The 21,848-nt window shown below is 35.0% G+C and overlaps 1 protein-coding gene across 4 annotated transcripts in view; it reads right to left on the minus strand.

Moving 5' to 3' along the window:
• Nucleotides 1-12,524: 12,524 nt before the first annotated feature.
• Nucleotides 12,525-21,848, minus strand: part of LOC142352825 (uncharacterized) — a 31,359-nt gene continuing 22,035 nt past the window's right edge. For all 4 annotated transcript variants that reach the window (XM_075404968.1, XM_075404967.1, XM_075404969.1 and 1 more), the window contains one exon: nucleotides 12,525-13,280. In XM_075404968.1, coding sequence (XP_075261083.1) covers nucleotides 12,562-13,272 — 711 coding nt within the window. In that variant the 5' untranslated portion in view covers nucleotides 13,273-13,280 and the 3' untranslated portion in view covers nucleotides 12,525-12,561. The remainder of the gene's footprint in view (nucleotides 13,281-21,848) is intronic.

Genomic DNA, 21,848 nt, shown 5'->3' on the forward strand with positions numbered 1-21,848 from the left:
GATAAAGCTTCATAATTCAGTTCTTTTTAATCAGTCAATTTAATCATTATTTCAAATATTCAAAGATAGCATAGTTGGGAAGGTAGCTGCAGTCAATATGTTAATACGATTGGTTTTGTTGGAATTTATTTATAAGAACACTATCGCTCCCCTCAAAAGTATTAGTGTCGTAGTGTATGAATCTTGATATTCAGCAATCTGAACATCCCTGGAAGTATTTGAATAATTGGCAGCTCTCACAATTATCTCCGGAAATCCCAAAACCCAGTAAAAACGTATCTTTACATAACTATATAATATATATATATATATATATATATATATATATATATATAATATGCATATTATATTTATTTAGTTATATATATATATATATATATATATATATATATATATATGTATATATATATTTATATATATATATATATATATATATATATATATATATATATATATACCCGGGTCATCGATCATACAACTTTCTTTGATTTCGTACTAGGTCATATATGATTCTTAGTAATCATACTAGGTCATATATGATATGTATGAATTCTTGGTAGTCATACAAGGACCATATATGATTTCCTAGAAATCATTCAAGGATCATACAAAAAAATCAAAGACTAAAAACTGTATAATTTTGATTTTCCTTTGAAGTTGAAAAAATTTCTTGGATTTCATACAAGGTCATATATGACACATAATACATTGACTGGTGCCACAAATTCTCGTATAATGTAGTCAGAGGATTATAAAATTTTTATATCGCATTTGCAATCCACATTTTTTTCTTTGTGTGCGCTAAAAGAATAACTTTGTGAATCACATTGTGATGCCGGGGTATCATTTAGGTGATGCCCTACGGAATAAAAACAAAAAAAACATAAATTGTTAAAGATTTTCAAAAAATAGATGTATGATTCTTGGTGTTCGTACTAGGATCGTATATGATTTCTTGGTAATCTTACAAGGATCATATATGATTTTTTTTGGTTTCATACAAGGATCGTACTAAGAAATCAAGTATGGACAGTACGAAATCATATATGATCCTTGTATGAAATCAAAGAAACTTCAACCCGGGTATATATATATATATATATATATATATATATAGATTTATGTGTGTATGTATCAGTGTGTGGTTGTATGTGTGTGTAGGCAAGCACGCACGCACAAAAAAAAAAACAAAACAAACACCTTTCCAGGTTTTCACCTATTAATTATCTTTCAAAGTTCACATGTGATTTCATTTAAATCTTGAGCTCTTTCTTAGTACTAGCATTTTACCATTAAAAGTGATTGATTGGTGACTGGGTTAACAAAACTTCATTAACGAACCTGATATCTTCGAACTGAATTGTCAATGAATTGTTTTGGCACTAACGATGAAATAAATTTTTGGATGAAATAAAAGATTATTGAGAAGCAGATGAGACTTACAGAATCTGACAAAAATCTTCAATACTGCTGTCGTACAGACATTTTTCTTTATTCGATCGTTGTTTTCTTTGGCGAATTTCCTTTCTGTTTATTACTGGAAATTGAGTAATTTTGCGGTGCGAAATTGCGTATAATTTTGTTTTTTGAATTTTTGTTATTTTCAGACAATTTTTATGCGGTGTTCGCACCGCGATTAAAAGCGTCAGATTTAGACTTAGCAAGGGGGGGGGTTGATTGAGGACTGTGGAGAGATAGAGAGAAATGGAGACATGAGGAGAGAAAGAGGAAAAGAGGACCAAATTAAAATAATTAATCACATCTCTTGGGGGTGGATAGACACTGCTGTGAGAGAAGGATACTCGGGTGGGGACATACAGACTATTTGGGAAATGGTAACGCGGTTACTTGACCTGAGCGATATTGGAGAACGTCTTGATAGCGTTTCTAGCCAACAAATCAACTTACTCCCCCCCCACCACCCACCAAAAACTCTTAAGTCCTGCTTCTTTATCTTTTACGGAGTGCTGTATGAAAAGTTCTTTTACTATTGAGACTGTCATTGGTCTCAGTGATAAAGCTTCTTAACTCAGTTCTTTTGGTCAATTTAATCATTATTTCAAATATTCCTAAGATAGCATAGTTGGGAAGGTAGCTGCAGTCAATATGTTAATACGATTGGTTTTGTTGGAATTTATTTATAAGAACACTATCGCTCCCCTCAAAAGTATTAGTGTCGTATTGTATGAATCTTGATATTCAGCAGTCTGAACATCCCTGGAAGTATTTGAATAATTGGCTGCTCTCACAATTATCTCCGGAAATCCCAAAACCCAGTAAAAACGTATCTTTACATAACTATATAATATATATATATATATATATATATATATATATATATAATATGCAAATTATATTTATTTAGTTATATATATATATACATATATATATATATATATATATATGCCCGGGTCATCGATCATACAACTTTCTTTGATTTCGTACTAGGTCATATATGATTCTTAGTAATCATATTAGGTCATATATGAAATGTATGAATTCTTGGTAGTCATACAAGGACCATATATGATTTCCTAGAAATCATTCAAGGATCATACAAAAATATCAAAGACTAAAAACTGTATAATTTTGATTTTCCTTTGAAGTTGAAAAAATTTCTTGGATTTCATATAAGGTCATATATGACACATAATACATTGACTGGTGCCACAAATTCTCGTATAATGTAGTCAGAGGATTATAAAATTTTTATATCGCATTTGCAATCCACATTTTATTCTTTGTGTGCGCTAAAAGAATAACTTTGTGGATCACATTGTGATGCCGGGGTATCATTTAGGTGATGCCCTACCGAATAAAAACAAAAAAACATAAATTGTTAAAGATTTTCAAAATATAGATGTATGATTCTTGGTATTCGTACTAGGATCATATATGATTTCTTGGTAATCTTACAAGGATCATATATGATTTTTTTTGGTTTCATACAAGGATCGTACTAAGAAATCAAGTATGGACAGTATGAAATCATATATGATCTTTGTATGAAATCAAAGAAAATTCAACCCGGGTATGTATATATATATATATATATATATATATATATATATATATAGATTTATGTGTGTATGTATCAGTGTGTGGTTGTATGTGTGTGTAGGCAAGCACGCACGCACAAAAAAAAACAAAACAAACACCTTTCCAGGTTTTCACCTATTAATTATCTTTCAAAGTTCACATGTGAATTCATTTAAATCTTGAGCTCTTTCTTAGTACTAGCATTTTACCATTAAAAGTGATTGATTGGTGACTGGGTTAACAAAACTTCATTACGAACCTGATATCTTCGAACTGAATTGTCAATGAATTGTTTTGGCACTAACGATTAAATAAATTTTTGGATGAAATAAAGGATTATTGAGAAGCAGATGAGACTTACAGAATCTGACAAAAATCTTCAATACTGCTGTCGTACAGACATTTTTTCTTTATTCGATCGTTGCTTTCTTTGGCGAAGTTCTTCATTTCTGTTTTTTACTGGAAATTGAGTAATTTTGCGGTGCGAAATTGCGTATAATTTTGTTTTTTGAATTTTTGTTATTTTCAGACAATTTTTATGCGGTGTTCGCTCCGCGATTAAAAGCGTCAGATTTAGACTTAGCAATTCGCTTAGTGATTTATTAGCAATCAGAGGCATTTTTATTTGCAGAACGAAAGTTAGTTAGAAAGAGATCCAACTAAAAATTAATTTAAATTGTTGAAAAAGGAAGGTTGAAATTAAAACGGACTTTGATTATCAAAAAAATTTATTGTTTTACGATACAAATAAGTCATATATTGCGAATTCATTGGATATTAAAAATTTTTTCGGATACCGAATCTATTGCATGTTAAAGCAGCTTCCAGAACAGATTGTAAAGTTTTGAAAAGACTTTTATCAGTGGAATTATGTTTTTCTTTGTTTTTTCTTCCCAAAAACGTTTCCAAATCTGCAACCAATTATGATCACTCCAACGGAAAACATGATGACTAAAGAAAAATAGTTTTGTGGAAATTGCGAGATGAGTTAATGAGTTTCTCCGCATAGTTGCTACTGCAGTCCAGTACAACTCAATTTTTTAGGCAAAGCTTTCTAGGGAGCCGTAGCAATAATGTAGCATTGTTTTCAACCAATTATCTATTTCCAACAGCATTTTCTCATCATTTTTCTTTTTGTAATATGTCAAAAAAAGAAATGCAAATTTTCTAAGAGCAAAGCAACTTTAGCTCAGAGTTAAATCTTCGTAGATCTATTGAACTATTATTGAAATCACCCCTGATTCAAATTGTTGGATATTATGGAAAATCTTTTCGCCAAACAGAAGAACATTTCAGTTTTAGTAATGAAGCACACAAACCAGTATCCACAAGACATGTAAATAACCGCTGATTTGAGGCTCCAAAGGGTTGAGCCTCCGAGAGAGTTACAATTCAGTTAAATACTAGCAAAATATCCTTGTATCACACTGGACTTTTAGGTGAAACGTATACGGAGCTAGTTGATTGCACCCCAATGGTCTCCTCTTCCAGCCATGAAAGTGGTTGGCAGTCGCTGTCTATCGATAAAGTTTCCCTATGACTGATAAGGTGTGCACTTGTTCGCGGTTGTAGCTTCATACGTTTCCAGAAGGGCTTTTGTAGAGAAGAGATTCAAACCTAAAACACATCCCCTACGCGGAAAGTGATAACTGTTTCTTTTATTGTTCACTGCAGGGTGTCAGCTGGTTTACAAAACAGAATCACTGGATCCAGCCAAAACAGAATCACAAAACAATCCATCAGCAGAACAAAGTGTGGTTGACTTTGATATGCCCATGAGCTTGATGATTATATTGAAATTTGAGGTCGGGAATGAAGTTCAATTAGGCGTCTTAAGGTAGAAAATTTTAGGAAAACTTTGATAGTCCTGACTACTTAAAAGGAAAATTTATCAAAAATACAAAAAAATTGAAAGCTGTTTATAAAAAAAATGACTATAGAATAACCTATATCTCAAGTTTTTAGATAAAGAAAACTTTCAAAGTTTTCAGGACAAACAACTTCTGCCGCTTCAATTACCAAATGAAACAGACTTTGCATTCATTCTTGACTTCCTGTTTTCGGGCAACCGTAAAAAAAAGTATCATTAATTGTTAATCATCACCTTACTCAAACCTATTTCAGAGATCAGCGGCAAAAAGTATTGTGATGGAAACTTTCGATGCCGAAAATTCTTTCACGTTCGCAAATTTAAAGAATCGTTACTTAGTCATCAAAAATCATGTTACTGTAATGGCTTGTTACAAATGACAATGCCTGAGCCCAAAAAACAACCGTGTGTTTAACAATTGCGCACCAAGATCGTTATGGCCATTTATAGTTTACTTTGATATAGAATCCTTGAATGCACTTGTGTCAACAGTCGTGAAAAGACCACAAGTTTCAAGTACATGCCTCATTGAAAAACAAAAAACCTGTAGTCACCGTATCATGGTTGCTGAGCGAATTGAACAGACAACAATAAATTTTGAACATTTTTACATTACTTGACTGCTTGGAAAGGCTTTTAGCTAAATTCGAAAAATTAGCACGCTTTTTCTACAATCAGAAACGTAAATTTCCTGATTTCAACGGAATGGGCACTATCCCAGAAAGCCTATAGATGCTTCTGGAATTGAAATAATGGATTTATCAACGATGAAGACAAATTCTTTGATCCTTGTCTTTTTACTGAAAACTGCGTTTGATATGCAAACAACAATTGTAACCTCAACAATAGAATTTTTTACACCAATTGTGTGGCATAAAATTCTCAACAATGATATGCATCATATCATCGACGCACTTTTCTAAGCTTCCCAGAAAAAAAAGTTGACGTTATACCGAATAATGATGAAAACTACTGCTTTGAACGTTAGTATGTATATTGAAAGAAAACGTGTAAAAGAAGCTACATCACAATTTACGAACTTTCGAGGTGCATAGACAACTCTCAACTATTGACAAGTTGCTTAGAAAAGCTAAACCAAAAATTATCTGAGAAAAAACTTATTCTATTGAACAACTTCTACAGGGCAGAGGCCGCTGATCAGCAGAAAATGGGGAAAACGAAGGCCAATTTCCCTTACTCATCTGTTGATTTTTTCAAAAAACGTTTTTGTATTGTTCTAAACGGCCTAAAAGTTACCGAAGAGTGCTTGCCTCAAAGTTTGTAAAACCCATCAAGGATTGATTACCAATCGTAACATTTCAGATTTGACAGAACGAGTGATCAGTCGTGGTTTGTCATCGGTATATCGTGTTTAGTCCTGGTTTCGCAATTAGAAGTTAGTAACAGCTCGCTATGATATTGATACGATCATTTTATGATAAAGACTTGGTACTAGTAACAATGCCTTAGCCAAAAAAAAAACAAACTTGTAATTGACCTTTACGCAGCAAGATTGGTCTTGCCACTTATAGTTTACCTTGATTTAGAGTTTTTGATTGTACCTGTGTCAAAGATCAGTAATATACCACAACTTCCTCCAACTACATGCCCGATTGAAGAAAGAGAATCCTGCAGTCGCTGTATCATGGTGGTTGAGCGACATAAACATACAACAACAAATGCTGAACATTTATACAAGACCTGACTGCATAAAAAGGCCTTTAGCTAAGTTTGAAAAATAGCACAATTTTTCTTAAATCAGAAACACAAATTTCGTTAGCTCACCGAAGTGGCGCTATCCATGACGGAAACTAAAAGATGCTGCTGAAAATGTAAAAATGAATTGGTTGACAATGAAGACAAAATAATTGTTCATTGTAAGCTTACTGGACGCTTTGTGTGATATGCGCACAATTAGCGTAGCCTCTTTAGAGTAGATACATCTTTTTTAAACCAATCGTGTCGAACAATCTTGTGAATTATGATATGAATATCATGAAAGCAGTTTTCTAAGTTTCCAAAAATTTAAAAATTGACGTTACACTGAGCAATGATGAAAACTTCATTGCCCTGAACGTTGTTGTGTACATTGAACCAAGAAAGTGTAAAACAGACGAAGTCACAAGGTAAAGTTTTTGAGGTTCAAAGTTTTCAATTTTTATAGACTGCCTAAAGCGTAGAACGATCGTTTTTACACCAATCAAGCCGCACAATTTTCTGAGCTTTGATATTAATCATATCATGAAAGCACTTTTCTAAGTTTCCCAGAATTCAAAAAATGACGTTATACTGAGCAATGATAAGAATTTTATTGCTTTAAACGTTGGTGTGTATATTGAAATAAAAAAGTGTAAAACAGATGAAGTCGCAATTGATCAGTTTCTGAGGTTCATAGACAGCTTGAAATTTATACTAGACAGTTTAGAAATGCTAATCCAAACGTTACCGACAATAAAATTTTTCTATTGGGCACTTCTAGAGGGGTTAAGCAGCCGATCGTCTGAAAATGTTAAAAACTAATGATAAATTCCTTTACTCCTATGTTGATTGGTTAACAAAACGTTTGGAAACATCAAAACTTGACACAAAGATTTAGAAAAACACTTTAGGAGATAATGGAACTGACATCTCTAAAAATTTTCAGGAACTGGGAAAACGGTTTAAGGACATCATTAGTAAAAACAATCTAAAAGAATTAACAGGAGATGTCCTTCAACTCGCTTGTTGGTTTGAAGAATTGAGAGCAATTTGTCACGAGGCTTATGAACTCGTTTGTTTGCAGTTCTAAACGGCTTAAAATTTACGGGGATGTGTCTCTCTCAAAGTTTCCAAAAACCATCTAGGATTGTTAAAATTTTAGATTTGACAGAACGAGTAATCAGTCGTGGTTTGACATGGGTACACAGTTTACGATTAGAAGTTGCTAACAGCTCACTACAATAATGATGGTATCATGCTACGATAATGATTTGGTACTAATAACAATGCCTGAGCCCAAAAAACAAACTTGTGTTGGACAATTACGCGCAGCAAGTCTGTTCTTGTCACCTATAATTTGCCTAGAATTGTTGACTTTACTTGTGTCAACAGTCAAGAATAGACTAAAAGTTTCATGTACGTGCCTGATTGAAAAACTTCAAATCTGGAGTCACTGTATCATAGCGGTCGAGCGAAATAACACGATAACAACAAACTTCGAATTTTTATAAAGGACCTGACTTTATGGAACGGCTTTTGGCTAAATCACAAAAATCTTCTCGCTTTTTCTAAATTCAGAAGCGCAAGTTTTTTAGCTCACCGTAGTGGCGCTATTCATGATAGCTTATAGATGCTGCTGAACTTGCAAAATCGAATTGATCAACAGTGAAGACAACATAATTGTTAATTGTCCACTTACTGGACGCTTTGTTGGATATGTACACAACGAGCGTAACCTCAAGCTTAGAGCACTTGTTTTGACACCAACAGTGTCGCCTGATATTCTAAACTATGATATGTATCATATCAAAAAAGCACTTTTCTAAGCTTCTAAAGAAGTGTAAAAGAGATGACGTCACAGTTTACAACTTTTTGAGGTTCATAGACAGCTTTCAATTTAAGCCAAGTGCTTAGAAAAGCTAATCCAAACGTTAACCAACAATAAGTTTACTCTATTGGACTACTTCAACAAGGGACATGGTGCCGATGATCTGAAAATGTTGAAAGCAATGGGGGAAATTTCATTGACTCATATGATTGTTTGTTCAAAAAACGTTCGGCAACATCAAAACTTGACACAGGATTAGAAAAACAGTTTTAGTGAGCACAAAAATAAGAACTCTCTGGAACAACTCAATGAACTTAGAAAACTGTTTAAGGAAAACAACCATTAAAAAATTCGAAGACTTTCTTGAGGTTTGTTTCCAGTGTCCAGAAGACATTCTTGAGGTTTGTTTCCAGTGTCCAAAAGATATGTCCAGTTCTACACGATCCAAATTTATTGAAAGTGCGTGCCTCAAAGTTTTTGAAAAACCCATCTAGGATTTTTCGCCAATCCTATCACATGAGATTTGACAAGACGAATGTTTAGAAGTGGTATGGCATTGGCATCCCGGTCACGATTAGAAGTAGCTAACAGCTCGAGTCTCAAAAAATTTGACGAAACAAAAGAACCTTCATTTAAACTTTAAATTGAAGCCAACAGCCTTCAAGGTAGAATTATGCTACAACAACATCTACCCTAAAAACCTTGGAAACTGGGAGCACGTCAACTTAGAGGAGATACTGAACGGTGATAATGAGGGGCTTTTGAAATACCTTGTGATATTAGACCTCGATTACCTTGAACGACTACATGACAAAAGCAACAACCTTCCCTAATATCGGATAAGGAGCCTCCTGATTTTATGGAGTTAGTTAAATATCAATCTAAACTGCTCTCGAAATTTTAAAAAACAACAAAAAAAATTGAGGACGAAATCATATTACCCTTAAAAGAATTATGCAGTTAATTACCGTAAAATAATTTTTTTGCATCGAACGGAATAAAAGTCAATGAAGTGCATCGAGCAAAAAAACACTAAATGTTTTTCATCATACATTCAATTGAAGACAAACAAACGTCACCCAGCCGAGTCAAAATTGAGTCAAGACTTATATTTGTTAAAGTTTAGTTTGAACTCCAGAAAAAAGTGTGAAAGCCTGGGAATTAAATAAATTGCTATTTTTGTCAGAAACGATTCCAAACTCCTCAATGCTGTCATGCAGGGTAACATTTCGTCCCTAATTAAACAGGCAAACCATTTTTGTCGCCGGACTAAGCCTAGTAGAGTGAAAGCTAGCATATTATGACTATCCACGCTCATTATTCTGGATTTTTACTACTGCGTCTTGAAGAAAGAAACTAGGTTTCAACTTTTGCCTTCTGACACAGATTTTTAAACTAAAAATAAAGAGGGTCAACTTTTATGAAGAGTTAGCTCAAAACTCAACGTTGAAAAGCTGTTTTGATCATACAAATTTTCCAGAACATCATCAAATCTATGATCACTGTAATGGAAATACTGTCCTCAAGTTAAGATAGAACTTGCAGACCCGGGATTCGAAGAGTTTTGGGCAGCTTAACTCTCATATTTATTCAACAACTGCAGGGGAGAAGGTCTAAATGTCTGCCAAGGGAACTGAAAATTTTTCAAGAAAACATTATAGGGCAATCTCTTACGACTTGCAGACAATAATTTCAACTCCGAGAAAACTCGTGGATTCACACAGTCTGTCTCAAACTCGGAGAAACGTCAACTTCACACTGTCTATCTAAAACTACATTGAGTGCGTACAACGATAAGCGTAATATCAACACATAGCCTAAAACCACAACACCGTTTGGCCATTACAGTCTAAGAGTTGAGTTTATCGCCAAACAAATAGGTAAGAATGCGGAATGGGGAGTCAAAATTTACCGTGTGTTTGACCTGCCAAGTCGAGGGGAAGCGTCTGTTAGGGAGACACTTGATCCTGGTTTCCGACAACATTCATACACAAATGAAGAAATGAAAGATGTTGTTGTTTTTGAAGAAAAATTTGATCAAATTGTTGAAACCTACCAGGAGACTCCCGCTTCATTCATTTTAGCGGAAGCCGAAAAGAGTTTGTTCTATAAAACAATCCCAAGCCTTTATACATGACTCTGAGACTGATTGATTTGAAAATTATTTTTCTTTGCATTTTGAATTAGTACATCTTTTAAAGAAAAAAAGCTTCAAAACAGAATACAACGAATAATTTTCTGTTTATCAACTGACCTTTTTCCTCTCATCCTGCTGCATAGCATAAGAAACTGAAGTGAATAAAAATCACAATTGAGTGCTCTTTTAGAAATCAAAATCCAATTCAGACCATTTTAGGACCCAATTTTTTACTTAAAAATTTCAAGAATTTTTTGATGATTTAACCCCACATACTGGCTCAGTGAAAAAAGTGAATTCAACAAAAAAATCACTCTTGAATTCTCTTTTGTAGCCCAAAATCCTATTCAGGCCATTTTAGAACCCAAAAAATTATGAAAAAATGTCACCAAAATTTTTTGAAAATTTTCATTGTTTGGGACTCCTGATGTCTAACATAAAGTTTTATGTCAAAGAGCTAAAAAGAGAATCTAGGAACAATGTAATTTTTAATTTTTGCTGCAGATAACCTTCTATCAGCCGGAAGCTGCCATTTGGCTGTAGGGCGGTAAGTTCAGACCCCCAAATCCCCCCACCTAAAAGACCTCAAGTCGACCAAAATTCCGATTTTTTTCAAAATGAAACTTTGTTCCAAGTTTCAGCAGTCAATTTAGCACATAGAGTCTACAGGGGACTAAAAACCGGCAAGACAAATGAACCTGTAAAAAATGTGGTTTTTCAGAACGGTTTAAGCTTATGTTTGTTAACTTGAAACACTTTACCCACTTTGTTCCGTAATTCGAGACGAATCTTACTTAAGTCAGTATCCTGAGTTTTTGAACTCTTCTTTTTTCTCCAACTCTCTGATAATCAGTGTTGAAAATAGATAAAAATGTGGAAAAAAATCGGCCCTAGTTGGGGTGATTTCGGGATAGAGTCGGCCCATCTGAAATCAGAGAACAGTCTCGGAGAACAGTCAAGCAGTCAGCATTTCCATGCGCAGATATTTGCATGAAATTGCATTGGATTATCTATATTTGCTGTAAATAACGTGAATTGGATGAATTAATATGTTATTAATTTAACAGTAATTCAAACAAAAATCAAAACATAAAAAAACGTGGCTTCTGTAATTTGAAATTTAAAAATCGAAGAAATTTATATTTTAATTTTAGATTACATTATTACAAAACAATATAGTGTTAGTTACATTTGATAATCTAAGATTTACAGTTAATTATTCCAATTGCTTACATACATTTAACGAAGCACTAAACAACAATTTGAACCAGATAATAAATTCCCCGAGTTGACCTCGAAATCATAAAACGGTATCCGTTAATTGATAGAATACCCTAAGTAGCTATTGACCTTTTCAATGCCGATCAGAACTTTTAGACCTTGATAAGAGACATATTAAAACATGTGGTGAATCTTGTCCAGGTATTGAAATGCTACATGACCAAAATAATTTTTACAACTTACAAGATCTTTGCATGAGTATTAAGAAACAAGATCTTGGCAACACAAAACATAATATTTAAGCCAATTTCAGAATTCACTCCTTAAAAGTTTTGACTCCTATAATGTTTTTGCATTTACTCCTAAGAAAATTAATCAGGCAAAAGCACATCTACATGTATTACTTAGTTGCAGATGAAGAAAGTTTCAAAAACGAGGTCAACGCGGGTTTCTCAGCTGCAACATCCCTCCTCCCCCTTCCCGCCCGAGTTTGATTCATACTTCAACTGGACCCCCCCCCCCCGATAGAATGAAACAATCTATAAATAATGCTTCCAAGCTCATCAAAATAAGTTAAATTCTTAGATTATGCGAATAGTCACGTTATCTCGTTGATATATAAATCATTGCAAAGTTACTCATTACTCACTAATTTATTCACGCAGTTTGATGAAAATCTTAAATTTGTTCAACGATGTAGGGCAAGGGGGAGGGAGAGAGGGACCGGGGGGGGGGGGGTGTGGTCAGACAGCTATTTTCATCGTAACTTCAGCATCGCATTGCTACACAGACCGTCTTTTGATTCCAGAGGTTCTGTTCTAATCCATTCAGCATTTCTTGCGCCAAATTTTCTCTGTAAATATGGAAAGCACAGTTTTCCATCTGATCTGTGTCCGTTTCTATAGCAACTTCCCGATTACTCATAGGCTTTGAGATCAGAGCGTAGGGCCGCATAATCGAGTACTCGATATCGGGGCAGGATTGCATTAGGAAATTTTCCATCTTTTCCATATCTTTTAAGTGACTAACAGCAACTGTGCGCACGAACTTGCGAAAAACCATCGAAGGGTTTTTGAACAACTCCGTCGGTTTTTTAAAGTTGACTTCTGGTAGATTTTGATCAGATCTCAGCATTGCAGCCGATATACAAATTAATCGCTGGACATTACTTTCACGCATTGCTGAAACTATAGATATAATACTGTCTGTGTAAAATGTGCTCTCTTCTTTCCAGGGGGGTACAAATTTACTGCCCAGACACGACACTACAGCATCGACCCCGACCAGATTTTTAGCCAGGGCACTTGGGTCCAGAATATTTGTCTGGACAACTTGGATTTGATCTGTATTTTGCGATACGAGGCCGTTCATTTTGCTTGTATCTCTTACTACGGCGACAATTTGGTGGTCGTTTTTGAGTGCTAGGGTGCAAAAAGCGTAACCTGTTTGCCCCGTCGCTCCCAATACTGCTATTCGCATCTTTGAATCTAAACACAGTGAAAAATTTAGCTTGAAACCACACACCCTCTCCTACTTAACATCAAAAACTTGAAACACCAAGTTCTATGTTGTGTACTAGTTCTAAAAACAAAATAATGTTTAACTTCTGTCTTTTATTTTACACCTTTTGTTAATGTATGTATAAATTATAAAAGATGTTTCCGATTTCAAGAAAAACAAAGAAGCAAACAAAGAAACAAAACAGGCAAAATCGAAAAACCAATTTGATGACCGATCTAAAGGTTCAGTAATGTGCAGCATGGCATTTTCTACTAGGTTAAACCAATATATTATTCCAAATTTTAGCACTAATTGCACGGATCTGTGAGTTATAAAGATAAAAATCATGATCCTTAAACAAGAAATTATAATGATCTTTGTGGTAAATAGAACAGGTGTAAGCGAGCCTTATGTATTTTTTGAGGACTGTGTCGGTAGTAGTAATGCTAACTAATTGGTTTTCTTTGAGCTAATTGGTTTTTATGAACTCCAATCAAGTAGTCCACAATGATCTGTATCATTAAAAAAATAAAACTTAAAAAATTAAAAAAGAGTTGTGGTACACGCGACCATTTCAATTACGTTCAGTCTCGGACTATCGCGTTACCGGATAGTCTCTACTACTGTTCATGGATATCAGGTTTACTCACAATTGTTCATTCGTCGTTCGATCTCTAGCGTGACCTTCAACATTGTATATATAACCTTGTACATTGTGTATTGCCTTTTGTCTGTTTCTGTTAAACATCTGCCTGAGATCAACTCACTCTCTTTATACGTTCTAACAGAACAGTCGCAATTCAATTGTTGTGACTTTTACTCATTTTTGTCCCTTTTTGGATCAAGATATATTTAGTTGACTTCGATACTCGCGTGCAGCTTAGGAATTAAATTATGACATGGCGCAGTCAGGTAGAGAACACACAAAAACGGCCTTAGGAATAGACCCATTTTGGGAGAGCCAATCACAACAAACTCCAACGCCATGAGAAAATAGAATTTATACGGGAAACTCCCGTTATTGGCAAAAAAGAATATCGATCAGGAAGATACTCTTATGACGAATACCTACAGACGTTTTCCTCCAAAGAACGAATTTTCAATCCAATTTTCGAATGCGAAAGACAAACTCAAAGTAAAAAACTCAGAACAATTTGGGAAACAGATTGAAGAACAAAAAAATGGCATAATGTATGACGAAAAACCATGGGCTATTGCTGATTGGAAAGCATGGTCATTAACATTCTAGGTATTGGAAAAAAGGTCGAAAAAAATTAGACAGACAGGACCCACACGTGAACATTGAGAACATAAAAGTGTCAGCCCAAAGCTGGTGGAAAAGACTTTCACTAAACATAGAAACCTTACATTTGACATATTAACAATTTGGATTCGAAAACCGGGCAACGACGAATCAATGACCATTTTGATTGGCGCTAATTCTGAAATCTCAGAGAACTGTAAACCAGATCATCTAGAACAAGAATTAGAGTTACAGTTATCTTCAACATGAAAAATCGCGACATCTAAAGAGAGCTTTGAGAAAGACAGTGGAACTAGAACTCGCAAAATAAATTGCAAAAAATTTCTAACAGAGCATACTTAACCAAAACTTAATAGAAAATAATGCAAGCGAACTAACTTCCTCACATTCATGAAATTTTGGCCAGGTCTCAATCATCAAAACGCAATTATCGAAAAACAACCAAACATTGGGTCACAAACTTTCAACCATGATATTATCAAAAAAGAAGAAATCAGAAACATTGCCGTAATTGCTGTTTTCTCATGACAAAAGATCATAAGTTACGTTGCCCTGCATACACTCAAAGTTGCAAGAAATGTAATGGAAAAGATCGATTGGAAAATTTTGCAGCAATAGTTTTAAAAATCAATCAAACTCATATACCAACAACAGAGTAATTGAACTATTAGATAAAACCCCCGTAACCTCCAATAGTAAACTCGCTCATCGAAATAAAATTTTACGAACAGAGTTGGTCAGATACATTGAACTAAGATGCCTAAAACCCACTATACGTACAAATAAACCCAGAAATTGAACCATGAAGTCTAAAGATTAAAATAGGAAACGTGTAGGTAGAAATTTCGTCTGATTCAGGATGCCCTTCAACGATTAGGAACAAAGTTTGGCAAACAGAATATCACAGCCTTGTTGTAAAGTTGTTTGAAATGGGAAAAACAAAACAGTACTCAAATCACTCCCAACTCAACCCATTGACACTATCGGATCACTAAACTTTAGTTTTGAGGCAATTGTAAGGCAAGTAAACTCTTGGAAAAAGTTAGTGTTAGCCATTGGTCACAATACAATAACTGGAAGAGACTTTTTTCCAAAAATCAGTTTACAAATAATCAAAAACAAAGTAAGTAAATTTTTGCTATTAAATAAAGAAGACCTATGAAATTAGAAGTTGTTAAATTACTTCCTAATTTAATCAAACGCTTAGAAAAATTAAAAAAACCACACGTTCATATCAGGAGATTCAAAAGAAGATTTAGAGTACTACATCAAAGAAATCGAAGAAATGCATTCCATCTCACAAAATCTGTTAAAGAGCGAGAGAGAGATATCAAGAAATTAAAAATTTCCCAATCCATTTATTTATTTCTTCAATCGTGTTAACAGTAAAAAAGGACCAATCAAAAGTACCTACACTCAAAAGTACTTAATAAAGCCATCCATGAAAACAAAATTCAGATACCAAATATCGAAGTCTTAACGCACAAAATCGGGGACGCGATCAGTGGATCCAAGTATGGCGAGTTTGATTTAGTTCCACTGTTTTGAAATACGCGTACAACCTATTCAATTTAGATCCAGAAATTTCAACCACAGTAACTTAACATAATTGGAGATAATTGTAGAGGTCCTTCCAATTGTAGAATTAAAATTGGATTCTATGGCCTAACAGACATGCCTGCCAAACTTTAAATAGCAATGGATTGTACCTTGACTTCCCAGAGAAACACATATTGCTTTTCAGATGACAAAATTATTGTCACACGAGGATCAAAATCAGAACAAACGGAAGACCTATACGTGTGCCCCAAATTACTGGGCAATGAAAACCTTAGATTTTCCAAATGCCATTTCGCAAAGCAAGAAACACACTGGCTTGGTTATCACATATCAAAAGATGGAATAAAACCATTAATTTCGAAAAAAAGCAATTCTAGACTTAAAAGCCGCATCAACATTTAAATAAATACGATCAATCATGACTTCGGTACATCATGTTACGAAGTTTGTCCGAAAATAGGCTAAATGATGTTATTCTTTCAAAAGCCTACCAAAAAAGAGAAACAATTGTGCTTGGGCAGATATCCACAAAAAACCTTTGACAAATAAAAATTGGAAACAGCAGACTTTGCCAAAAATGCCCATTTTAATCGAATGTTGAACACTCGTACCAGATGCAACGCTTCAAAAGAAGGACCAGATTATTCTCTGGATTAATAAACATAAATTGGATTGAAAACAATTTCTTATGCATTCTGTTTTTCAAATCAGTGAGAACAGAATAAAAGCAAAAACGAATTAGAATTTCTAGGTGTCGTATGGGCAATAGAACAATTCGGACACTATTTCTACGGAACTTCATTTACACTACTAACTCGTCGAGACCTTCGAGAATTACTTTCAGACCTAAAGCCAAAAGGAGCGAATAAAACACACCAAAGTAGCTTAACACGCTGGATAGACAGCCTCGTCCCGTTTAACTTCAGCGTTCAACAAATGCCTGGCTCAATTATGAGTTTCGTCGATAAAATGTCACGTTATCCATCCGGAGATGCCTTTCATTATTTGACAAAGACTTCGTTGTAGCAAAAATCGAAAAGGAGAAACTGCACCCAACTTCATCTAACTGCACCAAAAAATAGCAAAATTGCAAACAACTGTGATAGAAAATGAACGCTGTCAGCAAATTACCATTCTTTTCAAGAAAATTTACATTCTAAAATGCTACTACACTGGACAATTTGGAACTACGTTTAAAGGCACTTTTTGCCATTAGTAGAGATTTTGCTCAGTTGCACTCTTTTGAATCAATTAAATCCCCTTTTCTCACCCAAAATATTCCTCAATCTTCAAATTAAATTTCTCCAACATTTAATTCTAATCTTAGTTCTCAAATCCCTTTAAATTTCAATACGCACAATTTTGTTTTTAAACTTTTTTCAAAATTAAATAATCCAAAACATAAATCCAATTATTGTACACGCACATGGGGTCACCCTAAACTTAACGCACTACGAACGAGGAAGTCAAATCAATGTCTATCAGGAAACATGGACTCAGAAGGCGAGCAATACAAAAAGTCAACTCCACAGAAATCAATTGTTCCTTTTGGCCCCAACGTATCCTGAGGGAGTACACACTCAACACAGTCCTACGACCAAGCAAAAACATCTGGAAACACTTCGACTGATGTTGATTTTTCGACAAATCTAGACAATGCATGCCACAAAAACTTCACCGCAGCCAAGACTTCAAAGGACGCTATACTCAAAGAAAAACGAGATTGTGTAATAGCAAGAAACGAGGAGAGACGCAAGCAATTATCGAAAAACATACCTTCCTATTGGAATGTCAGACAAGGATGCTTATGTTTTGGTGGAAAAGTAGCCGTTCCACTTGCGATAGAAAACGCGATGATGGAATGTTTTCAAAGATCTCATCGAGGCAGTTAGGAGATGACAGGCATATCGGGAAACACGTGGTGGCCGTATAATAATCGGGACTTTCATGCTTAAACAGCCGAGTGGACTGCTTGCACTCTGATAGGTAAAAATTGAAAACAAATAATACTTAAATGCGGATTTAGGCCATTAGAAAAATTTAAAATCGCACACAAAGAGATGCAATCAGACTTCGCTAATCCAATTTTCGATGATCAAGATCAAGCAAAAATTTTACAAAATAGTAGCAGTGGACCGAGTCACTAAATTTCCCACAGCAAAAGTCTATCCAGACATATCAAACATTTATATAAAATATTTCGCTGAAGATTTAGTTAAACAATAACGAAATACCCCTGAAACATTAGAGTCGATCAAGCGCGTTGCCTTAAGGGCAAAAACTCTGGAATTGTCTGCAAAAAAAACATAACATAAATTTAATCAAAGCATGACGAACAACAATCGGGCAATCGGTTTGGTTGAGAGGTTAGTCCAGACAATCAAACGCAGACTAACCTGCTTTTAACAACAAAACACAGTACGAAATTACAGTACTAATTTCGCAAAGGCAATTAGAGACAATATTTATAATAGTTATATTTAATTTATATTCGAGACACTATAATTGCGTTTATGTACACAAAAGAGTATTGAACTCTCACCGTTACTCATTACTCATTTTTCTTTACGGGCGACCTCCAAATACACCTTTGAAAAACGTTTTAGCTGTCCCAAACCCGGGTACCATAAACTAGAATATTGTTCAAAAATTTCGTTTTGATGCACACACTGTGACTAGCAAGGAACTATTGCCAGACAACAAATGGAACAACTTCAACTACAGAAGCGATGAAGAAATAAAGTGCAAGAAGTCTACGCTGATCAAAGAGGCAAATGAAGGATACAATGGAAACCCGCGCCCGGAATTTTTTACCTTTATTGAAACAATAAGAGTAAACCGATAACCAGAACAAACGAATCAGCTCACATTGCTGTAGCTCGGAAAGTGGAGTCCAAAAAAAGAACTAAAGAACATTTAGATGATTTATTTGAACTTTTAGCTCCCGGCTCAGTTATTGAACCCATTGAGTATACCTCGAACGTTATGGAAACTGGTCGAACTGCCGATTGGGTGGAAAAATCATGACTTCGCGAAATTGGGCAGTAAAGTGGAGAGATTTACGCCGCTGGCACGATCCTCAAGTAGACGCCCCAATCGTGGTACGCAAATTTTGGCAGAAGAATATTTGATAAGTCACGCAACGGAATTAAAGTAACTGAAGAAAAGAAAACAAGGCAACATCAAGGGGTTAACAAAGACCAAATTATCAAACGTCCAACGCGCCCTGCAGCTATGCGTACCTAATATGAAAAAGACAAAAATGCGTCAATAGTAAATGCATACTTCAATCAAGAAGAAGGACACTCAAGTAATGGAGGAACAACCACAAACAACAGAGACCCAAGAGCACTCACCACTCAAAAACCTTTGTAATAGTGAAAAGCATATCAAGAGATCAAAACTGTTTGGTTTCGGCGAAGAGAGTACCTCAAAAACAAAATGCCACGGTCCTGGAAACAATTCAAGACACTACAAAGCAATGCTGTTATTGACAAGATATATCAAAAACAGATTAATTCTTCCGCCACCAATAAGGAACTCGATTGTCGGGTTAGTCAGGAACGCAATTGACTGTTTGTACTCGACCGTCGCGTCACTAAAAATGATAAAAACAAGTAAATCAATCAAGCTCGTGCAGCTTGGCAACAAATTCGACACATGACAGAACAACTCCGTACACTCAAAAAAATTGCGACAATGTCGAAGTCAGAACCTATTGAAAAATTGGCCCTAGAGTCGGAAAAACACTTCACTCTAGACGGAACATTAAGTTTGTGTCACAATCCAAGTAGTTGGCTATTGGCTCACCTTGTCAATTTGGGGCCAACTACATCAACGCATCAACGCGATTGTTGCGTCAATGGAACTCTTTTCCTGTAGTAATCTAGCTGAAAAACTGATGTCAACTAACTGCTCATGTCCCGAGTAATTGGTTAGCCGTTCACCTAATCAATTTGGGGCCAATTATATCGGACATGACAAATACTCTATACTTGTTATTATCTGTAACACCATCTATCTCGCTCACCGGATCATCAGATATTAGATTAGACTCAAAACGTCATGAAAGCTATTCATTACTCATTGATCACCCAAAACCTAATCCGAGTCAGAGTTCATTAGCGAATTGTATGTGTTTCATAATTCTTATAATTCATAAAATTCAAACAGTGTATAAAACTTAACTCCATCATGGGGAATGCGTAACACGCGACCAATTCGATTACATTCAGTATCTGACTATCGCGTTGCCAAACAATTTGTAATATTGTTCCCGCCTATTGGGTTCTCACAATTTATCATTTAGAGTTCGATCTCTATCGTGAACTTCAACATTTAATAACCTTGTACATTGTGCATTGCCTTTTGTCTGTTTATATTAATGATCTGTCTTAGATCAACTCACTCTTTTTATACGTTCCAACAGAACATTCGCATTTTAATTGTTGTGACTTTTACTCGTTTCTCCTTGTTTCGTATGTGGATATATTTATGTGAGTTCAACTATCGCGTACAGCTTAGGAATTAGCTTATGACAGGAGTCTAGCTTATCAGATTGATAGTTATTTAACAAGATATTGTTATCAAAGGTAACCAGGAGACTTCTCGTGAGGTTGATATTTGAGTATCTCGTGTGGAATCTTTAAAATTCTAATCCGATTTTTTGTTAACTGGTTAAGTAAAATATTAATTCAAGTACTAACTGAGGGTAAATTTTTTTGTTAAGTAAATTGCCACCAAGTGAAAATAAATTGCTGTTTAGCAGGTTTTTAGAAAATGAAGTTGAACAAGAAAGTGACTGCTGACAGCGAGAAAAGTTATCAGAAAGTGCGTTTAACCTTTTGCAGTGTTTGAGCGTGATAATTTGGATGGTACAATTTTTCAAATTTGTCACAGATTTTTTCCATTAGAAAATGACCTTCGCATTCAAAGTGACTGAAAATTTTTGTAGTGACTGAAAACCATCGTATCTGTTGACTCGGTTAATCGAATTGCGCATCATAATCATTTAAGAAACGAATAATTCGTCACAGCACTTTTGATTTGATAGGCAGAGGTGCTGAGGGATTTCTGCATTTGATACCAAACCAATATTTGAGCTAGGGATGAGTCCAATCCTGAATTGAACCTGGGTAGTCTGCCCGTCCATCGTGTTAGTCTACTTTAAAAAGTATTTTTTGCACTGTTGGGATTAAAAATAGAGATTAACGCTCGAAGGCCCGTTACAACTATGAATGTAGTGAAAAATAATAATTAAAAAGTTGAAAACTGCAAAAGACCGAAAGAAGTTCCAAATCATTAATATTTCTTCGCATTTGTTTAAAAACGAAATGAATAAGATATAGTTTTCCAATTTGCTCGAAAAGAGCTCCTAAGCCCTCTTTAGACGTGTCGCAACGCACCTTCAAGTTCGAATTTGGATTAAAGTGTGAATTTTGTGTAATCATTGAGATTTTGTAATTATTTGAATTGAAGTAGGCGTAATGCTTATCGGCGCATAAATAGTTGTTCCCTCTTTAACAAATTTCTGAAGACATGAAGTTGAAGCTCGCGATAATCGCAAAAGACAACATCGACCTGTCGCTTTTGACAGGACCAATAGCCAAAGAGCATATCTTCGCTCGGAACTGGTTTGAGAAGAACTTATCATGGGTCCTACGAGAGCTACAGAACATGAGGGCAGGACAAGAAACATGCGATTTCGCATGAATTAGCAAAACAGGTGCCG

This window comes from Convolutriloba macropyga, chromosome 14 (assembly GCF_964194025.1).
Source record: "Convolutriloba macropyga chromosome 14, txConMacr16.3, whole genome shotgun sequence".
Classification (NCBI taxonomy): Eukaryota; Metazoa; Xenacoelomorpha; order Acoela; family Convolutidae; genus Convolutriloba; species Convolutriloba macropyga.